This window comes from Porites lutea, chromosome 2 (genome assembly GCF_958299795.1).
Source record: "Porites lutea chromosome 2, jaPorLute2.1, whole genome shotgun sequence".
Classification (NCBI taxonomy): Eukaryota; Metazoa; Cnidaria; class Anthozoa; order Scleractinia; family Poritidae; genus Porites; species Porites lutea.
The window spans coordinates 38,065,244-38,090,020 of record NC_133202.1 but is presented as its reverse complement, the minus strand read 5'-3'; the positions used below and the strand labels follow the sequence as shown (position 1 = coordinate 38,090,020).

At 39.7% G+C, this 24,777-nt stretch overlaps 1 protein-coding gene across 1 annotated transcript in view; it reads right to left on the bottom strand.

Annotated features, from left to right (window-relative positions):
* LOC140928551 (xanthine dehydrogenase/oxidase-like) overlaps positions 1 to 18,320 on the bottom strand; it is a 37,158-nt gene extending 18,838 nt beyond the window's left edge. The window contains exons 1-21 of the mRNA XM_073378306.1: positions 18,209 to 18,320; positions 16,614 to 16,819; positions 12,589 to 12,692; positions 12,153 to 12,214; positions 11,338 to 11,436; positions 10,813 to 10,889; positions 9,774 to 9,838; positions 8,712 to 8,901; positions 7,694 to 7,779; positions 7,265 to 7,384; positions 6,738 to 6,761; positions 5,916 to 6,018; positions 5,570 to 5,640; positions 5,393 to 5,470; positions 4,604 to 4,708; positions 3,543 to 3,609; positions 3,109 to 3,209; positions 1,835 to 1,993; positions 1,364 to 1,444; positions 725 to 766; positions 548 to 640 (exon numbers count right to left, since the gene is read on the bottom strand). Coding sequence (XP_073234407.1) covers positions 548 to 640; positions 725 to 766; positions 1,364 to 1,444; positions 1,835 to 1,993; positions 3,109 to 3,209; positions 3,543 to 3,609; positions 4,604 to 4,708; positions 5,393 to 5,470; positions 5,570 to 5,640; positions 5,916 to 6,018; positions 6,738 to 6,761; positions 7,265 to 7,384; positions 7,694 to 7,779; positions 8,712 to 8,901; positions 9,774 to 9,838; positions 10,813 to 10,889; positions 11,338 to 11,436; positions 12,153 to 12,214; positions 12,589 to 12,692; positions 16,614 to 16,819; positions 18,209 to 18,276 — 2,001 coding nt within the window. The 5' untranslated portion in view covers positions 18,277 to 18,320. The remainder of the gene's footprint in view (positions 1 to 547; positions 641 to 724; positions 767 to 1,363; positions 1,445 to 1,834; positions 1,994 to 3,108; positions 3,210 to 3,542; positions 3,610 to 4,603; positions 4,709 to 5,392; positions 5,471 to 5,569; positions 5,641 to 5,915; positions 6,019 to 6,737; positions 6,762 to 7,264; positions 7,385 to 7,693; positions 7,780 to 8,711; positions 8,902 to 9,773; positions 9,839 to 10,812; positions 10,890 to 11,337; positions 11,437 to 12,152; positions 12,215 to 12,588; positions 12,693 to 16,613; positions 16,820 to 18,208) is intronic.
* Positions 18,321 to 24,777: the final 6,457 nt, after the last annotated feature.

Sequence of the window (24,777 nt, the reverse complement as noted above, 5' to 3'; positions counted from 1 at the left end):
GAAAAAAGTGAAAGAACATTTACACAACAGGAAAAAAGGCAAAAGAATGCACAAAATTCATATCTGTTCCGTACATCCGTTTCTTCTCACAATTCAACATCAGAACTGGAAACTGTGGCAGAAATAAAGGTCACAAGTGTCCTCACTGTACTCGCATGTGGAGGCTTCAAATTTATTTTCTCTTCAGTATGACATTACATTCACCCATGCTACAGCAGCATAAAGGAATTGGATTCAGAAAGTGTTGCTAACATGCTACTGATAAAAAATTACTCGCGCCTGTGTTTTGGTCTTTAAGGGTTCAGTATGAACAAAAAATTCGTACTTAAAACAAAAGGCAATTTTTTTCTAGTCAACAGAAATACTTAGCCACAAAGAAAATGAAATAGGCCACACTCAAGAATGATTCATAATAGATTAGAAAAGATTGATTCCACCTGAGAATCAGATTCAAGATTAAGCAAAGCTGTTTAATGGTAACATTACTAAATAAATATACAAAAACGAAACAATGATTATCGACTTTAGCCTGCGGCATATTTAGTACCTCTTCTGGGTCATATCCAGCGGGCATAAAATTGTTCACGCCTCCTTTAGGAATGTTTGATGCTGTAATATACTGTAAAACGCCTGGCATTTTCTAGGGACAGATAAAAAATGAGACTTATATGTCTGTATGCATCCGTATTTAATTTTAGAAATGGAATAAGCATATTTTGCTTACCAAAGCTTGCGATGTATCAACTGTGTTTATTTTGCAGTTTCCCTAAGAGTAAGAAATATTTTACAATATAAGTATCCTAAAAAAAGTAAACAACAACAAAAAAAGAAACAAATTCCGGATTCGTTTTGTCACGAGCAAAAGGAAGTCAAACATTTGATTCCTAGACAGGACTAAAAAGTAAATATGGCAGCTTTTGAGAGCAGCCGACAGCCGGCAAAGCCTTTTTCCCTCTTGTTTTGTCATAGTATATGAAATGTACGCTTTGGATTGGATTAAGTTAAAATACAATTGAAATAGCTTTAGAATCTCTTTTTACTAGTCAAGATCCTTTTTCAGCCCTATTTTCAGAACAGCCTGCGGACAAAGACCTTTTTAGCTTTGGAACAATTTAGAGCCTTCTCTTAAATTAAGCTCATCTGTTCAATTTTTAAACGTCTCTTAAGGAACCAGCTTTTTAATTTTTGGAAATGCTTCTTAGCTAAGTTTAAAAAGGTTCGTAATTAGTACTAGGTTGAGTACTGTAATCAGTTAAATGTAATGCTTGTAAATAATGATTGTTCCTGAAAAGCCCCTTTAGGAGGAAACAATAAAGTATGTATGAATGTATGTATCTAGGAAACGTTTGTGTCTTAATCTTACCTGAGTGCTCACTACAAAAGCAGCACACAGCTCGCCACCTTGCGTGGGAATATCAGAAACGTACTGAGCCTCTCCAGATGTCTGAAAACAGCAATTGTTAGTAAAAAAAAACTACTACCTTCTTTTGTAACAGTACATTTTTATTGTTAAACTTCATAGAAGAAGTTATTAACAGAGGACAGCAACAACTGGCTGCTTCTGCGCTAATTCTAAGGACCACGAATTGCTAAAAGGTATAGTCCGCGTTCTTTAACGCGAGAATAGTGATTGTCGAGAGTTGACAAATTTCCTACATTTTGATTTATGACCGCCATATTTCCGCAAATGTCGTCTTTCCTTTTAAGAGGTGGTGACGTTCCAGTCTAAAGAACGTCTTGAATGAATACTGTTTGTGCTTATACCTACAAACACCGCAAGTCTAAACATGAGTCGCTAGAAAGGAAAAGGCATTATACAATTAACATTTCTTACCTGTGCTTTGGCAGCAAGTTTGGTCATGGGTTTTGTAAGCGGGTAATCTTTGGGTTTGGAGTCATAGCTCTGAGTACCAGACGATACAGGGCGAATGAAAGGCTCTGCCGCTGACCGCACCCTTGCAGAGGCTTTGTCCCCAAGAAGAGACAAATAGAACTGCAAATAATGATAATTACAATTCAACATAAGGGCAGGCCCTCATTAAATAAACAGTCAACAGGGGTGTAACAAGAGAGGACATTGGGGTTCCTGGAATCGCTTTTCGTTTTTCCGCGAAACGCTAGAAAATTTATAAACCAAGATCCACGCTAAGATTGTACAATTAACTGTCGCTGCCTTGGCCGACTTCTATCCAAACTGCTTGCCAAAAACCATCATTTGAAAGCTTTCTTTGTTAAAAATTTTGTCGTATTTCATCAGCCGTTCTAAAAATTGGTTTATAAAGACATGTTTGGTCCTTCTCGCCACGTGACTCATCTATACAGCTATTTTTAAGGATTGTAACTCTCCTCAATCCCTTTGCTTATCCGAAAAAATGTCACTCTAAGTAAAATACAGTATGGACTTTGTTGGTACGTACCGAGGATAGTAGTATGGCATGGACTGGTTAGACCCCTCTTTCACGTAGGAAACTCGTTAATTTTGAGCAGGCAGGAAAACACAAGCGCCGATGAAAAATTTTTCTTCAGAGATAAATACAAAAAGCTACGATGGCGCTACAGTCGACTCTCTCTTAACGAACACCTCTATAAGACGGACACCTCTGCAAAACGGACACCTAGTGTTGGTCCCTTCCTTTCTTTCCTCCCTCCATTTGACTCTCTCTAAGACGGACATCTCTCTAAGACGGACAGCTAGTGCCGCTCCCAAAGGTGTCCGTCTTAGAGAGAGTTGACTGTAATGCATTCACGCACAAACAAATGAGATTTCACGCGCAAAAAAAGTGATCTAATCGGTTTCCACTATACTACTCTGGTTGTGACACAGTATACCCCTCCCCTCATCTCACCTCACTGAAAAATTTTCGCCACGCTCCTAGACAACAATGAATATAGCTCAATTTTCAAAATGGAATTTAAAAGAAAATTGTGTTAAATGAAAATGCCTCAGTGGAATCTGGAAAAAAAGAGTTGGCTTCAAGCAAAACAACAAAGGACTATTTCAAGTCTGCTCACCAAAATCAGCAGCAAGTTTTAATTTTTAAGCGAAATCCAATACTACTTATCACAAATACCGCCTTGTCAGTGTTTTCAAGCCGACTTGTTACTCACCTTGTAAAACAAGCTAAGTGCCACTGATTTTCGGTATTTCACACTTGGACCGAGGGGGGAAGAATTAGGACTGATTTCTTTAGCTAAAGAATTCAAGGCATCTGGAAACATCAAAGCAAGCGTTTAGATATCTTGCTATGGAATCTTTTTTATCTATTAGTCAAGCAATATCTGTCTTTACGAATCTAGGCCCTGTTCCTGAAATATTTGTCCGTTCATATAAATGCCATCCTATAGTAATGTTTAGAGAGGCATTTTGTCTTACCATAATTGTAGCATATTGGAGTTAAGGTTGAACAATATCTTATGAGCACGAGTTACATGCTTTTAGACAAAAAAACTTAGCGAAAAATTTAGCTTAATCCTGGGTTAAACTTAATCATCTTTCGAGGAACCTAGTCGTGGTAAATATCCTGACTTAGAAGTATCATCACCTTTGAGAGTGGTCTGGTCTGTCAGGACTTTATTTTTTAACAATGTCTCCGTGTTCTTGGCGTGATACTGTAGTGAAAAAAGTAAGAAAGCATTGTGAAATGACTAGTGCAAGTAGCTAGTATTACTGCTAGTAAAAGTGTAAAACAGTAAAATAAGCCTTAAGCCTGCACACTCCTAACTTCAGTAAAGAACAAATTAGAGCAACAATTCCTTTAAAAGGAGTCCACCTTTAAATAAAAAACGATTTAGAGAGGTAACAAATCCACTGTCTGGTTCTTCGTCAACATGATTCCTGGTCAAATTTAAATTTGGAAATGTTGGTTTTTGAGGAGAGGGGGAAACAGGAGTAACTCAGAGAAAAACATCTCGGAGCAAAGAAGAGAACCAACAACAAACTCAAACCACATATGGCGTCGACGACGGGATTTGAAACCGGGCAACTTTGGTGGGAGGCGAGAGCTCTCAACACTGCTCCCCGACTTTTTTAAAGCATTAAATGATATGATCCAATCATGATCGCCGCCCGGTTAGCTCAGCTGGAAGAGCGCCGGTCTGCTGAGCGGGAGGTCATGAGTTCAAACAGCGGCCGGACCATCAACCAAGGTCTTTAAAAAACTGGTGAGATCATGCTAGCTGTGAAACCCCTTTCTTAGTTCAGATGATCGCGTCATTTGGCGGTGACGTTAAGCCGCTGGCCTTGTCTCCTTCATCCTTGTACTTCAGTTGGAAGGGGACGTAAAAGAACCTGTGACATTGTTCGAAAAGAGTAAGGGACGTAGGCCCCGATGTCATGGTCTATCTGACTTGTGCCGTCATCGGTCTGGGTGGGCGAGGTGTGATCAAAATATGGACTGATATGGCTGCAAGAGTGCGCCTTAACATGCTGACGTCCGATCTCACCTCTCTGGTTCCTCCGCAATTCAGCCACTGGCTGCAAGGGAGGAAAGTTGGCACAAAAGGATTTTTTTTTTAAATAATCTACAAAGAGATCTCTCCATGTCAATACACTGTGTACGTTATAGGCATCCATTTAAATGAGCCACTTAGGAAATGTACTTACTGGATATTGCCCTATACCACCTAAGACAAGGCTGGCAAGCTTTACAGTCATGGTCGAAGAGTCCACCTGAGCAATAAATCCCGCATTCACATAGGCGTGGGCATTCTAAAAATTCAGAAATTAACAAAACTAAAGCAATAGAAACTTGTTCTTTGTGGGGTACGTCTTATATGGAAATTATTGGCCATGTGTTTTGGCAAGCTTGTGGACCTAGACAAAAGTGTTTTTACTAATCAACCAACGTCCATGGTTACCGATGGCTTTGTACTCTTGTCCCTTTGATTTTATAAATGTTTTGGATGGACGGGAAGTAGACTCCCATCACGGACTATGAGCACAAAGCAAAGCCCCAGACCTGCTGTTTCTCAGGGAATAACACAAATGTTGAACATATATTTGTCTTGGATATTAGATTTCCGTTATGAAAACTAGAAATAACTACAAGTGAGTTAATTAAAAGGGTTTGGTATTTAAGTTTTCTTCCAAGACTTCTTGTTCAGTCAAATTGGCCCAAGCTCTGCTTGAGCGACCAGTTCAATCTAAGCTCAGGCCCATTTCTAGGGTATAAACCATGATTGTTAGAAAGGGAGAAATATAATGCAAATCCTATGCTTTGATTGGCTAGCCGAGTGCACTTCAGAGCTAATGTACAGTCATTTAGCTCCAGAGAGGAGTCACATATGAACACTAAAGAGCGGATATCTACTCCTCGCGTATTTTCCACAGTAATTAAAACTAAGTACTGCGTAGAATGCCTTCAAGGACAACGGGTCTTAAAAATTGTGTTACCTGAGCTCTTGGCATAACTTTGTAGGAACGCATGATACAGTCCTTCGTATACACGGGCAACAAGACAGCTAAGATAACCTGAAACACGAACACAATTTGTAGTTAAACTAAGTAGGTTTAAAATTTCGACAGTAGGTATGGACGCTACATCTTTAACAACTTGGAAGACAATCGAACCTTGCCAGTCATGTCTAACTTGTTGAACGCTGACAGAGTGTATTCAGCTTCTGTGCTTGAATAGCTGTCACCTAAAGAGACAAAGCCATGTTAATTGCCTAGTTGTAAGGGCCTGTTTACATGGAGGAGGGGTACCCCAGGTAGGTGAGGTAACCTGCTTAGGTAGGGTAACCCGCCTGTCCATATAATCTCTCATATGGTCATCCCACCAATCATGTGATGGCGATCAAATTAAATTGAGAGATTATGTGAACAGGCGGGTCACCTACCTGGAATAGTACACCTCCAGGTACACAGGTCCTAGGTAAATACCATGAACAACGTCTCGTGTGATATGAAGTCTTACCAACAATCAGTGAGGCTCCAATGGTTTCAAGAAGAAGGGCGATATCTGACTGAAAGCCAGGGTGATCGTGAAGCAACATTAAATTTCCAGCAATACTGCCAACCTAAAAAAGTATTAATAAACTAAGAAAGATTGGGACTAGCAATTAAGTTTTGGGCAAACGAATTGAAAAATAGCCGGCTACTTGGTAGGCGTGGAAGAAGAACTTAAAGGGTTTTCTCAAGTCGTTTTGCATAAACTGGGTGAAAAAAGGTAGTAACGTAGGTTTTTATAAAACTGTATACTACTAGGGGAAGAAGGTCAAACATTTGATGCGGTATATTATAAATACGGTTTTCAAGTCCTGGGTAGTCGATATTAACTCTTTTCACTGATAGTCAAAGTTATGGCGAGTTGACTTTTCACTGTAACGCTAAGACCCTGATCACAAGAATCTGGATATTTTTTAACCTCATTTTTGTTATTACAAGAATCGGCCGTTAGTCCACACGAAACTAGTGTATCCACTCACCGAAATCGCACCTTCTTGATACTGGGAATTCGCAGACACGATTGAAACTGGATATTATCGAATTCAATTAAGTATGCAGCTTCAGCCTGCCCGGATTCGTGAGGAAGGGACCTTAGTTAATTTTGCGGGCGAAACCCTGTGCAGGGTGTTACCATTCAGATGGAACCTCTTTGGCAGATCTTTAACTTGGTGCCTATATTTCTTTGGATTTTACAACCAAAAATTTGATTTTTTTTTTTGTGAATTTTTCTTTGGCCACTATCAGGAGTGAGAAGGGGAGCTTAGAAATTGTATCAAGGTATACAACTCACGTTTCTGACCGGAACATTTGCCACCTGTGAAAGATAACAAACAAATCAAGCTCTAGCACAACTGTATAAAAACCTTTATTGGCAGCTGTTGCTGACCCATACTTAACTGTCCTACCCTGTCACGTAACGTGATTTTTGCGCGCCTGTGTGTACGTAGGGGGGTGCGGGTAGGAAGGTTGGTGATTCAGATGATGTGAGTCACACTATGCTTATTTTGGGAGAAAATACGTTAACAGAGTCGTCACTCTTTGAGGAGAAGAAAGGTTTTCACTAAGCAGACATGTCACAATTCTTTCACTGCTTTAAGGAATCTAGTTTTTCTTACAGGACTCTGAGTAGGAAAAATAATCATACTACAGTTGTACTGTATCAAATTTCGTTCATAAACTTCACGAATCCTTCTGTGACAATCTCAAAATAAAATTCCGACCTTTCACTGTCTTGACCCCGATTTTTTCCTGACTTTGGATTTTTTGCCTGAATTTTTCCGGACTATGATACTGATTACCGTGTGTTCCGGCACTTACCTTTCGTATGTGGCCAGCCATCACTTTATAACCTTCCCATGCGCTGGCTATGCGATCCAGTACATCTATGAAAGTGTTCAAGGGCACGCAAGCGCCGACTACAACACTACCATTTGGTGCCTACAATGAAAACAAACAACGTTGCAGCTTAATGAAACTCATAGCCATATAGGGGAATTGGTTTCTGGCCTGATACTGTCAGGTACGGTACGAAAGTAAGGATACTGCCAAATTTTCTGTAATCAAACTTGTGTGAAACAAAAAGGCGTACGATTATCAACTAAACTACACTGTACATACATCCGCACTGTAAAACAAATGACGGTCGGCCTCGGAATTGCAAACCAGGATTCCGACTTACAAAAATGCTTTAAAGATAATTCAAACGAGAGATTTTCAGTTGTGTGAAGAAATGTTGTAATTACAAACCTCATTTGTACTTGGAATGGTGTGCAGTTCTTTAATTTGACTGATGTCAATCAGGACATCGAAAGGACCATCTTTCTTGTAAATACCTGCACAAAATGCAATAAAAAGCTTAAATTTATCTCCTTTAGTTTTATTCTAAGCCTTCCGAGAAATTGTCTAAATGATTTGTTTATTTCATAACTCTATTAATTTTTCCTTGCTTTCCTTTCCGCGCAACTGCAAACGTTGCTACTTAGGCTGCGTTCATACAAATCCGGATATTTTTGAAAACCATACATTTTACATGAATACGGCGTTTTCTCAGTCCCTCTTAATCAGTTCACTTGAGTGACGAATCCGAGGCGAACGGGGGCGGGAAACGCCTCACATTTTCGCTTGGACCACGTGACCCGAAATGTTTTAGTCGCGCGGAATAATGCGGCCTAGTGACTTAGGGAGCTTAAGCAACGACGACAACGACAGCGTCAAAAAAAAAATTGGTTTTATCAGCAAAACAACTGCTCTGCAAGTGCATCACGCTTTTTAGTACATTTGAATTATCTTTGACGTCCACTGCACGACTACGACGTGCAACCTCCCAATGCGACGTTTCATGGAGGACGTGGACACTGACAATGACAGATTTTTCTCTATTTGAACATGGATAAATCCCTTAAAAATTCAACTCCAGGAAAAGTCGCCTACATGTGACGAACTGAGCGGTTCCAAATACACGCGATGGAGTTTGAAATGACGAAAACTTTTTTTTTTTAGTGATATTTTCACTGCCGTCGTCTTCGTTGTTGCTTAAGCTCCCCAGTGAATCCGCTCATCGAAACCGCACTGTTTTGTTTCCGCTCTCCAGAGCGGTTTAAGGCCCCGTCCACAAATCCGTGAAAAAAAAAATAAAAAAAAAAGGTCCGAATTCTTGTGGACAAGAACTTAAACTGCGATGATCTTCTCTGCCTTTATTTCTTCAGTCTGCGGATCAAATATATGACATTCATATATTCATCACTTCAAAAATACAAACACATACCTTTTCCAGTATTTCCAGCTACCAGCCTGATCTTATCGCTCTTATATTTAGTCATCAATGCATACAAATCAGACTTGGATGTTGGACAGTACCACATTAAACTGTCAGTCTGATCGCCAGGTGATGTCACACACTTTCTTGAACACTGCATCTCTCCATTGCAGCAAGAACCTGGAAACCTTGCTATTTCCTACAAAAACAGTTTACCACTCATTTAGTATTGCGGTAGCCTGTTCACAGACCCTCTATTTTCTCTTTGGTCATCTTCGAGCTCGCGTATGGAAATAAAACTAACCGCGGCGAATTTACTAGAGAGCTTTAGCATCGACGACGGCGACGACAACAAGAAAGGCAAAAAAGAGCTAAAAAGCAATAGGTTTGATTAGCAAAACAACAACTTTGCACGTCACACGTTTTTGTACATTTCTTTGCCGTAACTGAAAAACTAGGACGTGAAAGTGCCTCATTTCACGTTTTATGGAGAACATAAAAGCGACGACGAACTTTTTGTTCTCTTTCTAAACTTGAGTCCGGTCCTCAAGAAATCAACTCCAGGAAAATTCGCCTACATTCGACATTTTCAGTTGGAATAAACGCGACAAAGTTTGAAAAAACGCGGATTCATTTTATAAGTGACGTTTTCGCTGGCATCGCCGTCGTTAATGCTTAACCTCTCTTGTAACCGCTAGCTCAAGGGAATGGGGGTAGTGTACAGGTTAATATATTGCGGGTATGTAAATATGCCCTACTCCTACCAATATTACTGGTCCCATTTGCTCAAAAGGTGCCTGATAACACTATCTGATTTATCCACTGGATGAGGTAACTGTTTTTTTTCTAATAGTGACTGATCCGCTCCATAGCGCTAGCCCACAACTGGGGCCAGATTTCTACGGGTTCAAAAAGGGCGTTAACTAAGCCGCAGTTGTGTCTTGTCTTCGACTTTTCCGAGAACTTCTATCGAGGTTTGCGTCGTCATTTTTTTCTCACTTTCCACCATACAATTTGAGCAAGTATTACTTACTATAAAAATTGAACTACAAATAAGATTACTTTATATACCTCAATATCTATCGGATCTGAGGATTTTGCAAATGTCTTCATCGCATCTAAAATCGGTCGATAACCTGCCAGTAAAATATTAAATAAATAAGAGAAAGGTACCCCTGCCCTTTCTAGCGTTGTATGTCCAGCGGGGTCATAAGAGGGACAGAACAAGGTCCAAAAGAAAAGCTGATTGGTCCAGCGTAGGTGTAGTTTGAAATCGCGGCCCATGTGCAAAGTGGGGGAGTTCTGTCAGTAGCCAGTCCATTTTCCATCTTAGGTAATATAGACAGTTTGGATTGGCATGGAATACCAACTAGTCCAAATGGAACACAAAATACGGGAACAGACTCACAGATCAACAACCAAGCGGCGTACTTCCAGAATGAAATGGTTCGGTTTTAAAGCGGTTAATCACAGATTGGTAACCGATTTTTGATAGCACAATCCAATTTAAATTGGTGAAAACGGAAACCGCGTTAGTAATATCGAAACTAGAAAACGACAGAAGAACATTTCAATCCCGTTCAGTTAAAGTTAAAAATTTTTTCGGGTTAATTTATAATTGCCTAAATTGAAATTACCACTGCAACGATCATATCTTCTTTTACATTCGTATTTCCCCAGTTCGCATCATCTTCAGTCAATGTTTCATTCCTTTTTTTCTCGCGACTTCGCCGCTCGTGGCTTAGGCCTACAGTGTAGGGCCGAAGATATGTCGGGCTTCATTCGGCCAACACCGAAAATTCCCGCCGCACGCGAGACAAAACCTCTGGTACCCAGGGTACGAATTAATATGAACTCAACAAATTAGCCTGCTCCCGACGATGTATGGGTCTTCATAGCTCAGTTGGTAGAGCACTGCAGCGCTAACGCAAAGACCATGGGTTCGAATACCGTTGCCGGAATTTCCGACATTTTTTCGGGTTAATTAGCAATTGCTTAAAATGCAATTCCCACTAGGACGATCGTATCTTCATTGAAACTTCCAGCCACCATGATCAACCACTAAAAACCGCACTAAAAACCAAAGCATATCTTCATTTCCTATTACTACCTGTGCAGCGACAAATATTCCCACCAAAACTGTCTTCAATTTGTTGTTTGGTTGGACTAGGATTCTCCTTCAACAAACTGAAACAGAAATGAAATACCAATTACAAATCGATGACGCTTTTCCCTCGATTATGAGGAAAAACAGTGATAAACCTTTGACAAAAAACACCTTTGAAATCCTGCTTTAGGAATACGACCTGTCAGTTTACAGGGTCCTGTGTGTATTATGTCGCAGGTGTCAGAAATCATGGAAATTCTTGGTGGCGATCAAGTTCCTTCAATGCTTGTTTCATCATTATAAACAGATCCAATTACTAATAAAGACTATTAAGTAAATGCTTATTTGATAGTTTCAGCCATCTAGTGGAACGATAGGTTACCCACACATTTCTGAGCTCGGCAATTACAGATTACATGCCTTATTATACTTCTACAGAACATGAATCCCTATTGGTTGTCCTGTGTCATGGTGCCGGCCTTCTGGGCCTTGTACTTTGCTTATTAATGTAATAGATAGGGTATATACCTATACATGTTCATGACAAATCCTGGTGAACAATAGCCACACTGGCTTCCATTATGATCCGCAAGTCGTTCTTGGATTGGGTGGTATCCGTCAAATCGACTGAAAAAAAGTTGATATCCATCCATTACCGCTAAAAAGTATTAGTTACCAGACATATCCTCTTTTCAGCCCGCCAAGAATGCGTCGCGCGCTACAACACGTGTAGCACATGAATCAGTGAAGGGGCAATTAACATCAATTTCTCATAACATTACACTAAGAGATTAAAGCAGTATCCCTTTTTTTCTCTAATACAGTAGAACTTTATATTAACAAAGCACTAGTGCGTATAGAAAAATAGCCTTTCTAATGACAAAGAGGAAACCAGTGGCTGATCCAGGGGAGGGGCATGAGGAGGCCCACCCCTCCCATTACTTTGTAAACCAAACTGGGGCCTGAAGGGCCGACAAAAATTTTTTTGGAAACCGGGCCCCCCACTTATCTATCCCCCCCTCAACCCCACCCCTATCTGAGGGTATGGATCGAGCACTGGAAACCAATAGCGATAAGCAGGCCGGCTCTGAAGTTACCCAATATAACAATTTATAAACAGCTGATGGCACCGCTTGACAGTACAGGTAAAAATATCCCAAAAAGAAACATACACTGTTTAGGGATCTGGACGTTTCCACAATAATAATTTATTATCAACCCAAAAATTTAAAAAGAACCAGATGATGCGAGATTTGCATTAAACGTACACAATCTTCTAGATTTACGAATTTATCGCTAATTGTTTCCCAAAGCATGAAGGAAAAATTTTAAACCAGACTTACTTTCCAATACCTTCGACTGTAGTGACAGTTGCTCCATTGGCTCCACAAAGTGGAAATAGGCACTAGTATGATAGAAAACATGATTAAATTTTTAACATACATGTAGCAAAGGTTTTCCTCTTTGTGACAATCTCACTCACTGTCACTGATCTGACTGCTATCACAGTTTTACAGAATGGAATATATGGACATTTTGCTGACTGAGTGTTCACTTATGCCCTATTTGTTTGAAGGGTGAAATTGACATCAAGAAATGATTTACCTGCTAAAATGTCAATTTTGCTCAACAAAATTCCATAAGATAATACCCATCCCAAGAAGAAATTCTCTTTCAATAATAGGGCAAAGGATATAGCATATGAAAGAGATATAGAGTGTAAAAGCTTGCTCAGTCTTGTTCTAACAATCATTGGAAATTATTAAAGAAATCTCTCACCGAGTTAACAGCAATAGTAGCATCTTTGCCAGTGCTCAGATCATTCGTTGTTACTGACACAACACAACAGCCACACCCTCCCTCACGGCACATTACTTTTGTTCCTACAAGTTATATAAAAAAGCATTATCAGTGGCAGATCCTGGGGAGGGGCCCAGCCAACCCCTTATTTGTAGACAAAAATGAGGCCCAAAGGGCCAAAAAAAACTTTTCTTTACACTGCCCCCTCCCCCCCCCCCCCTATCTCCAGGTCTCCCTCCATGAAGTCCCCTTTCCTGGGTTTCCTAGTCATTCACACAGGATATTGGTCAGTTCTATTCTCCTTGGATGAAGCTTTACAAATCATCATATTATTTCATCAAGGTCAATTACCATCGTAAAGTGGATATGAAGCAAGTTGATTCCAAAACATTTTTAAGATATACATTTATTATAAAAAATTTGACCAATTTCCATAGAAAAGTGGATTAAAAACTGGTGGGGATCCCATGCCTGAATTAAGCATGTATTGTCCAGGGTGGTCAATTCAGCAAGATTACAAAGGATCCTTTGATAGCTTGCTATCAATGGTACGGTAGCCCTAAATATTATTAATGACTAGCGAGTGTCTAAATTGTCATAATTTTCATCCAAATTTCATTCATCTTTATTAACTCTGCTGAAATAACTTAAATTTAATAGCACAACAGCCTGGAGATCAAAAATCTGGAAGTTTTAAGAAGTAAAGCTTTGTCTTTTTGACTTGAATAGTTGTCGATAAAACCGGTGAAAAAGTTTTTTGTTTACAAATGCAAATTAAGCTTAAGTCTTGCGTTACTTTATTTAGTTGACTTGTTCATAAATAAGCTTAAAACTAAATTTAATAATCTTTTTAACAGAATTATTTTAAATACAAACAGAATTCACAACTCCTTTTGAAGAAACTTCCCCCCAAGAGCTAAACAAATGCCTTCAAAAGTTTTGTCGCTAAGAAAAAGCGACGACCACGGCCGTTCGGTCATCGCGCGCCAAAATTGTAATCGTTGGCAACAGTAAATGAGTTAAAAATCATCATTTTGTTAATTTTGTGCTCAATTATCTCACTGTTTTAGTATATACTAAAACAATTATTCACCTCAGTGTCGGTGGCTAGTATTGGATATTTACCTCGCCGCTTCGCAGCCTCGGTAAATATCCAATACTAGCCACCTCCATTTCGGTGAATAATTGTTATTTATTCTCAAATTTTTAAGTGTACCAGAGAAGTAATCAGAACACAGGGAAGATGCATAAAAACATACAAGAATTTTTTAAAAGATTCTGTGGTTAAGCAAAACGTCACTCGTCCGAAGGGTGACTTTTGAAGTTACCTTAGCTTAATCGACCATACGAGATTGTAGTCATCTGGGACTACTGGACAACTCGGCATATGGATCCCTGCACGGTCACCATCAAGTGTTATGCCAATTAAGTTGGACTAGTCCCTTTAAAGGCACTTTCTACTATTCACAATTTAACTTTTGTTTTTAAGTGTCTCCATAACACTGGCGCTCCAGATCTTTTTAAGAGTTATTTTATTAAGTCTTCACATGTTTATTCCACTAGGTGTAATGGTTTAGACATTTTCATTCCTAAAGTCCATACAGAACCTGCCAAGAAAGGAACATTTTATACTGGAGCCCAGGCTTTCAATAACTTGCCACCGCATTTGAAGGAAGTTGACTCTATGGTGATTTTTAAAACACAGTTTAATGATATTATTTTTAAGAGTTCTGGAAAATCTTTTGGAGTTTTTTAAAGTCTTAATTTATGTAGTTGTATAATTTTTAGTTTTTATCCATCAACATTGTACATAGTTCTTACATTTTTCTGATAGTTTAATTGTTAATTTTTTAGTTGACCAGGCACCCAGTTATAACAGCTTAAGCTGACAGGTTTACCCTAGTTAATAGGTTATTATTATTATTATTATTATTATTATTATTATTATTATTATTATTATTATTATTATTATTACTACGCAATACTATGCTTGAGAGGCTCAAGATCCAGAAGACGACCGCTAGACTTTGTTGACTCAGATCTACAGATCGAAAATATTAGAGCCTGCCTGAATTAATCTTTTTTCTTTTAGGAACTTTTTTAAAAAAGAATTAGGGGTTTAGGAATACAAGATTTTATTCTAATTTAACTTGTTTCTTTTTAATATCAGAGACAGATAATTCTCTTTTGTAATGACTCAAGAGTTTTTGATCGTATTTTTTACTATAATTATTAATTATTATTATACTGTTGGCATAATCATTTGTACATTTGTTTCATAACAAGCTACCGTTAACAGGTTGCAGCTTGAACAATTTAACTCTGTATACATGACACAAGTTTTTTTAAACCTTGTGAGTAATATGGGAGAACAGGAGATTGGTACCATATATATCTGTGAGACTCAAGCATACTGCTGGCATAATTATTTGTACATTTGTTTCTAGCCTGCGTAGCATGGCAAAATTTGTTGAGACACGAGCGGCAAAGCCGCGAGAAAAATACAAACCGCCTGCCTGGATTCGTGGTCTTTTCAACTGCCGCCCCCTTCTTCCACCTTGAACCTCAAACAAACACAGGTTCTTTCTTTGTTGCTATCTCACACAGGTGACTACACTGCGTTCTAAACTTGACTGAGTAGATCTTATTTTTGCTGCACTAAGTCTTACATTTATTTAGAAGTCATGAATTCGAAGTTGGTTTGTTTCATCCATGTTGAGTAATTATTTCCTGTGGTTAATGCTTCTGTATGTGTTGCTGATTAGAATTTGTTGATCTCACTGGTGCAGTTGTAAAGTACTAATTTCGTTGACCACTCTTAAAGCCTAAAGCTTTTTATTACGGCTAAATAAATATTTTAGCCCCTTTGGTCTTTTCTGACTAAAATATTGCCCAGGGATCTGGATAACTACAAACCAAGTAGCCTGCGAACAGCAGACGCATCTCTGGTCGTCGCTTCACTCCCTCCGAAAAATAGCTATTTTTCGGAGGGAGAGAAGCGACGACCGGAAATGCATCTGCTGTTCGCAGGCTACAAACCAAGGGGCCTTGGTTTGTATTTTCTTTGTCTGTGAATGTTTTGACACCGGGGCCTGGCTTTTTAAGTGTTGTTTGCAGGATGTTGTATTTTTACGTATAGCTTGATTTTCAGATTTGAGTTGTAGCTTAAACTTAAGCTACACTTGAAGTATGGAGAATTATGCCCTGCGTCTTTGTTCTACTGTATGCGATTCATCAACCACAATCGTGGACACCGTTCGATGTAGTGTGCTGGAGTGCATTATTCTCTAACACTGAGTAATAGAGAAAATTGAGGTGGACTTTCTCGAAGCACTGAAATTTACTGTTTCTGTCATAAGGTCCATTGCTGTACAGCTCAGCAACAACAATTCCAATATCTGGTCGTCTATAGTACCTTTTATTAGAGAGGAAATTGTGATCATACAGGTTTTCGATGAGGATATTTCTACTTTGGCCATAGCAAAGACAGTAAAGATCATGCTCTTGCCAAAACTTTCCATGACATCTCTCCTTTGAAGAAGACTGTAAATAGACATTCCCTGTTTAGGCTTCAATACAATTGCCCTGTTTTCCCGTCAAATATTCAAGATCGACGACGCTCCGGTCAACACTTCTTTGATATTTTGATTTTGTTTAGCAGAGATGATTTGTTCAGTCCCTAAAACTCTCCCATGGGAGATTACCAAAATATTTGATTGACGGGCAAACATTCTGAACCAATTGGAATGAACCGTATGCTGGCATACTTGCTGACTCAAAAAACCCCCCTGTTCGTGCAGGCGGTTTTTCAAGTTGCTCCCGCCCCAATCTCCTCGCGGTTTCTCTGCCCTTGCCCACCTTTATTACTTAGTGCGCCCAACCAAAACCACCATGCTACGCAGGCTAATTTGTTTCATAACAAGCATACCGTTAACAGCTTGAACAACTTAACTCTGCATACATGACACATTAGTTTTCTTAAACCTTGTGAGTAATTAACCTACCTTGCAGTCCTGGCTGATCTCTTAGCCACTCATTAAGACTCATGCCAGGATCAGGATTGGTTACAGTGTACTGTGTACCATTCACAGTAAAGGTGATCTCACTGACAGGGGATGGGACAGACCAAAATGTCACATCTTTACTACAACTCTTGCATGTGCCATTGTACAGACCACTACATAGCACCTGCCCATTCTCAGGAACAAGTCTAAAAAGGCAAAACATGGAATAAAATATTGCTACTAGTGTTTCTCTGACATTGGCCAATGATTAAAAAAAGGCCTTGATAAAAATGAAGGTCTTCACATTAAGATACACTGGTGTTCTGTTTGCGTTTTGGCCAATCAATCCTCGGTTCGATTCGATCGGTTGGCAAGCAAAAACTAAGGGTCGGTTATTTAAACGAAGTTTAACTTAGAACGCGGTTAAGGCAATCTTTAGATCACCAGATTTCTATCTTCCCTTAAGAAAACAATTTTTATAAATCTTGCATTTTAAGGCACAATTTGGGACAATTTTTATAATAAACGCCATGCATATGCTTTCATAAAACTGTTCCCGATAAATGTTGTGACTCATTAATGAACTTAGGTTCGCGGTTTTTCCGTTCGAGCGCACCACTGAGCCAAAAAAAGCAAACGGCTAGCTCTTAGCTGCGATAAATTCTCTTTATATATATAATTTCAAAGTATTAAGGTGCCAAGGCAATTCGTCTTTTCTGGTCCGTAAAACTAAAAGCGGATTAGCTCTCCAAACGTGTGGTAATGTACAAGGCCGGCAGAGTCGTCACATCAACAGTAAACATGCACTTAACGTCAAATTTAAAAAGTTTTGCAAGCGTCTCAGAAAAACCTACCCTCTCTCAAAAGGCGAAAAAGAGCTTTTGTTCATCTCCGAATAAAACGGGTCGTTCACAAGGTTATTTAGTTGTCATGAGTTGTTTTTTAAAATACGCTTCAGTTGTCACGCAAGCCACTTTCTGAGTGAAGTGAATGCTTTGAATGACGTAACACAAAGACGACGAATAAATCGAATCAATGTCATTAGAATACGTACATGTATTATTTTACTTTGAAAAGCGAAATTGCAAACTAAAAGGTTTCAAAAGTAGCCAACAATAGGCTTTGTTTTCAGTAATCGTTGGGAAGTGATCCCAGCTGAGCAGTGTCATATGCGAGCAATAAATTCAAGTCTGTGGCCAGAAATAGACTCCTGTCTACAAGAACCTGCATGTATAAAACGCGAGGAAAACGTAAAAATTCCGTAAATCAAACTTTTACAGAATGGATCAGGTAATGTTCGTCACAGTGATCGAGGTACGGTAACCAGAAGCAATTTTTTCAAAACCGAGAATGATGAGAGATCCTAAATTGTTTCGTGTTCATACGTTTGTTCTTTCTCTTTCATAAATTAAATACCCTTCAATATTAAGCTTGTAGCAAGAAGAAAAGTCAAATATTTAAATGAAGACGTACGTACAATAACCTTAACCTAAAAAATTACCAGACGGACGGATAATCCAATCGACCAATATCCGTTGTGAGTTGTTATGGATCAGGAAAAAAAGGGGAACAAAAAAGACCAGTATAAACTCTACCTTGCAAAACAAGCCGGACACTCCAAATGAGGGGCAGAAGAACGAGATATTTCTCGTTGCACAGGCATTGCTATGTCTCAAAATATCGAGATTTTGTTCGTATAAATCAGCACTCACCTGTGGCGTAAGTACAACTAGTCACGTGATGGGTCACGCAGCCCAGCCGATATCATGTGACAGAGGAGCTCTCTCCTTCAATTCCTCTAATTTTCTTCTGGGAAAGTTTCCTTTCTTTTTTTTTCAGCAGATTTTTCTCTAAACATTTAAGCAGGGCAAAGTTTATACACGTATTTCTAGTTTTAAAAAGAATTGCTAAAATTTGATATGAAGAAAAAGGGATTCAGAGTTCAGATAGCCTCCCTACCCCACCCCCCGGCGTTTTTCCTGCTTCCAAACGGCTTTGCGCTTTCACCACAGTCAAAACACCTGGAATAGCCTTACTTTTCTAAGCAGGTTATTTGCAAGTCGGTTATCACAACCGTAGCCTGCAAGGCGGTTTTGGTTGGGCGCCAAGGTGGTGGCAGTGATAACTAGTGCGTCCGACAAAACCGCCATGCTACGCGCGCTACACAACCGACAGTTCTGAGAGGCCAACGATACATACCCAGCAAAAATCAACCCAAGCAACCCACCGAAAGTTGCCATCAATTCGCACAGGAAGTTTGCCACTTGGGGATAAAGATGTCAATCGTCTTATTCTTCTCATTATCCCCAACAGCAAACTGCCCGTGCAAATGTGATGGCAAGTCGAAAATGCTTGAATAAATCTGTTGCCTGAAAAACCGCGCTCAGGACAGTTCTCCAAAGGGATACACCAGGAAGGTGGATCAGCGTTATTACTGATGGGTTTATCTAGCTTTTGAAGACCCTTATAGAAGAAAAAGTTGTGTAAGTCTGTGATAACAGCGACCATTTGTAGCCTTACCAAAATACATCCTGCCCATCACAAGCCAAAGGATCCGCTCCCAGAGTGCCCTGCGTCAGTATTTTCCTTTGTCCATTGCAAGGCCATTGCAAGCAGTTGAAGTACTTAAGCAACAGTTGGAGTGACAGTTTGTCTAAATTTGACTGCATTATTTTGTCAGAATGTAGGAAAATATTATGAAAAATAAGAAAATGCCAAAAGGAAAAAGCTGTTGAACTATTTTTTTTTTTCATTTCTATCATTATTTGCTTTTTGTAATTTTTATTTTTGTTTTTTTTGTTTTCTAAAAAAGGCTGGTTTTCACTAGCGACGGAGCCGGAGTCGGAGTCGTATTCAAAGCAGAGTCGTAAAAGCACTTATGACCTGGTGAAAATCTAAAATCGGAGTCGTAAGCGCGACGAAATCGGATTTAGAAGAATCAGAACGTTTCCATTTTTTGTCCGTTTACGACTCCGTCCTTTAGGTTCCGCTTATGATCTGGTGATCGGAGTCGGAAGCAGAGGCGGAAGGATAAACCAATCACAATGCACTTTCCCACGCATTGTGATTGGTTTATTTTTTTGTCCTCTGCTTCCTACTCCGACAAACTGGTTTTCGCTAGATCATAAGCGGAACGTAAGCGACGGAGTCGTAAGCGGAATGGAAACGCTGTTTTCAGTAGATTATAAGCTCTACGCTTCTGATTACGACTCCGACTCCGACTCCGACTCCGTCGCCAGATGAAAACCAGCCTTTATAAAATTCTCAGTCAATCACAATAATAAAATATATAGAAAAAATGAAACTTATTGAATAGGTTTTAGAATTCACTCCTTTGTTTTAGGCCTGCAACAACAGTGGTGTGCTACCCAGGAAAAAAATCTGATCAGTCTTCTTTTCTGCAAAGATAAAGTATATAACCAGAGGAGATGTTTAGTACGAAAATACGCAGTTAAAACGCTATCTTCAAGAACGACGAAGAGCTCCCCCCACACTGATTAGTCGCTTTTTAGTCCGAGAACATAGGGTTTTACTGATTTACCACACCTGCCATATTTAGTCACGAAGTCTTTGTCTTACAGCAGAGTGGCCATGACTTGACATGGCGGATTATTAAGAGACTGGATATGGGTCGCCTCTACCGAAAACAAAACCTCATTTACGAGATAAAAAAACTTGCTTACATCTGAATATCACTTAAAGGACGAAGTTGTTTTGTGAAGGTTGCGAGAGGACACGAATTTCTGTTCAACAAACCTGTCCCCACCATTTGCGGATCCAGGGGGTAGGGACAAGGAAGGCCCGGATCCCCACCTTATTTTTAGACCAAACTGAGGCCTGAAGGACCGAAAAAAATTATTTTGAGACCGCCCCCTTTATCTCAGGGTCTGGATGACCGCTCCCCCCCCCCCCCCCCGCCCCCCGATTAGGTCTGGATCCGCCACTGCCCACCCGTTACTGACTGATTAGTAAACTGCTGGCATTTATAGTCGTGAGGCCGGGTATTATTATCACACTCCAAGGATTTTTTTCATAAGTTGAACTACTGAAACCATTTTAGGCCAATTCTATTTCGCAGAGTATCTGTAATTTTTGAGCCAACTTACCAAAGCCTTTGGTTTTTTCTCTTCACTTGCTCTCCTTTCATCTTTACGAGTTAAAAATTCCTTTTCACCATCGGTGAAAAGGTTGTTAGCGTCGAGGCGACGCTCGGAAAAGGCTGTGGTCGGCTGGCAATGACCAACTTTGGGTGGTTCACTTCCACTCTCGTGTTCCTCTTTGGTTTTCTTCGGGGAAGATCCACACGTCTTGTTGCACGAGGTGATGTTACTGAGCGTGGTATTCTTCCGTAGCCGAGGTGCATGATTGGCTGCTTTTATAGCTCTAGGGATTTTGATTGCTGCATTTGCCCACTCGGGTGGACAAATGGCAAGCAGCTGTCGATGGTTGCCAGGTCTTGTGGGCACTTCATTTTCGAGAGCTAATAACTGAGGAACCTCAGGAGCTTCAAAGATGAAGCTGCAGTTGTTATTATTAAACAGCAGGACCTCGATTGGGTTTAGGTCACGAGAGGGAGCATAGCTCAGGATGTAAGCTGTTTGGGGACAGATGGTGTTCCTTCTTAATGACTGGATGACATTCTGCGCTACCAGAGCTGTACGGTAATCCGTTGCCGTTTTCTTCACCATGTTCACGGGTGCAGGTACTATAACGGTTTCCGAGGTTGGTTTTGGTGACACCCGCACTTCCTGTGTTACGCTATTACTGTGAGGCATAGTGTCGAGCTCTGTGATGGTCGCTCCTCCAGTCGGTGGCCCAGGCCGCTGGAAGTACTTTAGCAGGTCGAAGTACCCCCAGTAATAATATCTGAGGTGCTGATACATCGACTCGCCCAGGCTGTAGCCTAAATCGAGTTCCTGCTTTATCCGTTCAAGTTCTTCTTGCTTTTGCTGAAGCTCCTGGGTGCCCTTATCTAGCTTATCCAAAAGAGAGGTACAGTGGGATTTTATCTTCATGTTTCTTGATTTGAGATCATTGAGTTCTCTTACAGCGTTCTGATGCTTCTGCTTGATTTTCTGTTGTGATTGTTCTACTTGTAGTATCTCTTTCTTTAATTTATTTTCTTTTAACTTTGCATTTTTTTCTTGATCTGTAATTTTCTTTGTAGCTTTTTCCACCTCTTCTCTTTGAAGTTGATTGTCTTCGTCCAACCAATCTCTTTCAGTCCGGAGGTTGTTAATTGTGGCAACTTGTTGAGCTATGGTTGCTGCTTGCTGGTTTACAATCGCCAAAAGTTGCTCATAGGTATAAACATACATCTGTGCCATCCTTTGTGGACGAATTGTTCTTTTAAATGCACTAAAAAATCTTTTCTTAGAAAAAAGTCACTTCACCGCTCTATATAATCTTCCGCCAAATTTCTATCACGTTTTTCTTCTTCCAAAAAATGAGGTTTTAAAATTTAGTGATGTCATAAACAATTACCCTGACTTGTTAATTTCTTTTGCGCGCGCACTGGCTCTTACGCTGTGATACTAATGGTCAGCAGCAGAACATTTGTTAATTAAATGAGATGTCAGGTCTATATTGTAATGTGGGCTAAAGGTATTGGAGTCAGTATTGTTCAGCTCTCTTCACAATTTTTCTTTAGAATCGCATTGCTGAGTTAAATCTCGCATTCTGATTGGTTAACGAAGCGAGGTATTTAGTGTCGAATTGCGAGTTGAAAACGACGCTAAGCAATATTGTTTCGCATCTACGTAACAACTATCGTCAAATTCTAACACAACAACTGCAAAAAAGGTTTTCTACAATGTCATTTTAAAAACCATTGTCACCTTTTGAAGAGTTAAAAAGAAACAAAAGCGTTTTTATTGTGAGCCGGAGGTTCTTCCTTGTTTTGAACTGAACTACAAATTCTCGAAGAAACATAAAAAACCTCTTTCGCTCGCGACAACGACAAAACAACAAAATCTTGTGAACACGGCCCAGAAAATGCAAGCCAAAGTTCAACCAAACAAAACGGAGAAGCGACAACGGAGGAAGCGCCGTGTCGATTATCACATATACAGGAGAAGAAATAAATACCTTCAAAGACGACATGGCCCCTCAGTGAAAACACGACAAAGAGAACGCCGCTCGCAATCGTCCTGAATCGTGATACTTAGAAAAATACAAAACAGAGCTGAACTTGAACAGCATTTCTAAAACATTTCAAGGTACTTACCATATATCAATCGCGACGTTAAACTTTAAGTGCTTTCGCTTGGACACTTCATTTCTTTCAGTTTTGCCGCCGAAGAGGTAAAAGGTGTAAATTATTTTCCTTCTCGAGCAAATGACCAATTTGAAAAAAAGATGTTATAGATAAACGGCTTGTAAATTCAGTGAAATACTTCTATTTATCCTTACGATTAGTGTGAAGCTTGTTTACATGTAAAAAAGTTTGAAAACAAATGCAAAAACAAGCACAAGGTACAAAAAAAGTTGTCGAAGGGTCAAACGTGTACGACTGACCTTGCTTCCTATTCGCGAACGCAATGACAGTTCTGACAGTTGACTTTGAAATGGGTTCCTGGAGCGCGCGCTCAGGATAAAAACAAACAATATTATTGCCGTTTTCTTTTTTTTTCTGATTTTTATTCAGTTATGCGGTTCAAGGTAAATCCATTACCTGACTCGTGAATTCCACGTTAAATTGCACTTGAAAACCGATATCGCACTCATCGCGGTTTTCGGGTGCAATTTGTAAAGGTAATACCGTATTTATTCGATTAACCGCCCTGGGCGCTTATTAAATTTTTGGACCTTGAGAGTGGGCGCTTATTCGAGGTGGGCGCTTATTCGAGGCTGGGCGCTTGTTAAATTTTCACCATTTTCAGCAAGTAAAGTACGGTATGTTTATTTTGCAACAAAACAATAAATGCTAATAACAAAACGCGCAGAAGTACCAAAGCAAGGTTTCTGTAAAATACTCTGAAGAAAACTCCGTCCTCGGGGAAGTCTCTTATTAGAATCTATTCCCTCAAGTGGGTGGGGTGGGGGTGAGCGCGTATTTGAGTTTGATTGGGAGGAAGAGGGGGTGGGCGCTTATTCGAGGCTGGTCGCTTATTAACTTTTTCTGCCTTTAGGATGGGCGCTTATTCGAGGTGGGCGCTAATTCGAGGTTGGGCGCTTATTCGAATAAATACGGTAGCACGATTTGTAGAGTCTTTCTATTATCCATGTAGTGATATTTGGCATAAATACCACGAGTGATATTTCGAGATTGTTATACATAATTTCACGAGCCGTTAGGAGAGTGAAATTTGAGACAATTTGGAAATATCACAAGTGATATTTATACCTAATATCACGTACAAATCATGCTATTATTTGTTTATACTACTACCCGCAAAGGTTTTCTAATTTTCACATGTAGGTATTTCAAATTAAGCTGAAATACCACTGCTCTAAGCCAATGAAATTGCAGAAATTTCTCATGTAGTAGTGGAATTCCCTCGTCAGGTAATGAATTTGTATAGGTAATAGCATGATTTGCAGTGATATTTGGTATAAATACCACAAGTGATATTTCTAAATTGTTACACGTAATTTCACGAGCCGTTAGGCGAGTGAAATTTGAGACAATTTTTAAATATCTCGAGTGGTATTTATGCCAAATATCACGTACAAATCATGCTATTATTTTTTTATACTACTACCCAAAAAAGGTTTGTAATTTTAACACGTAGGTATTTCAAATTAAGCTGAAATACCACTGCTCTAAGCCAATCAAATTGCAGTAATTTCTCATGTAGTAGGATAATCCTATAGAATTAGTAGGCTGATTTAGCAGCAGAACGTAAACGTCAGTTGACAAGGCGCGCGCAAGTCAAACAGCTGTCTTGACCAATGGCAGAGCGGCAAATTTGGGAGGTACGTTTATATTTTAAAATAAGCTAAGCCCTTTCCGCGCGCTTTCCTGTCGTCAGCGAACGTTCCCGTTCTGTTGCTACATCAGCCTATTGTTAATCGGATAGCGAATAACCTGAGATCAGGCGTGCTTTTTTGGCCCGTGAGGGACATAAAAGGATAATAGGGAAAGGGCATGATCTCAGGCTAGATAGCGAACGATTCCTCCATCCTCGATTGTTTCGTCTTTCAATTTTTTTCTTTCCCGTAA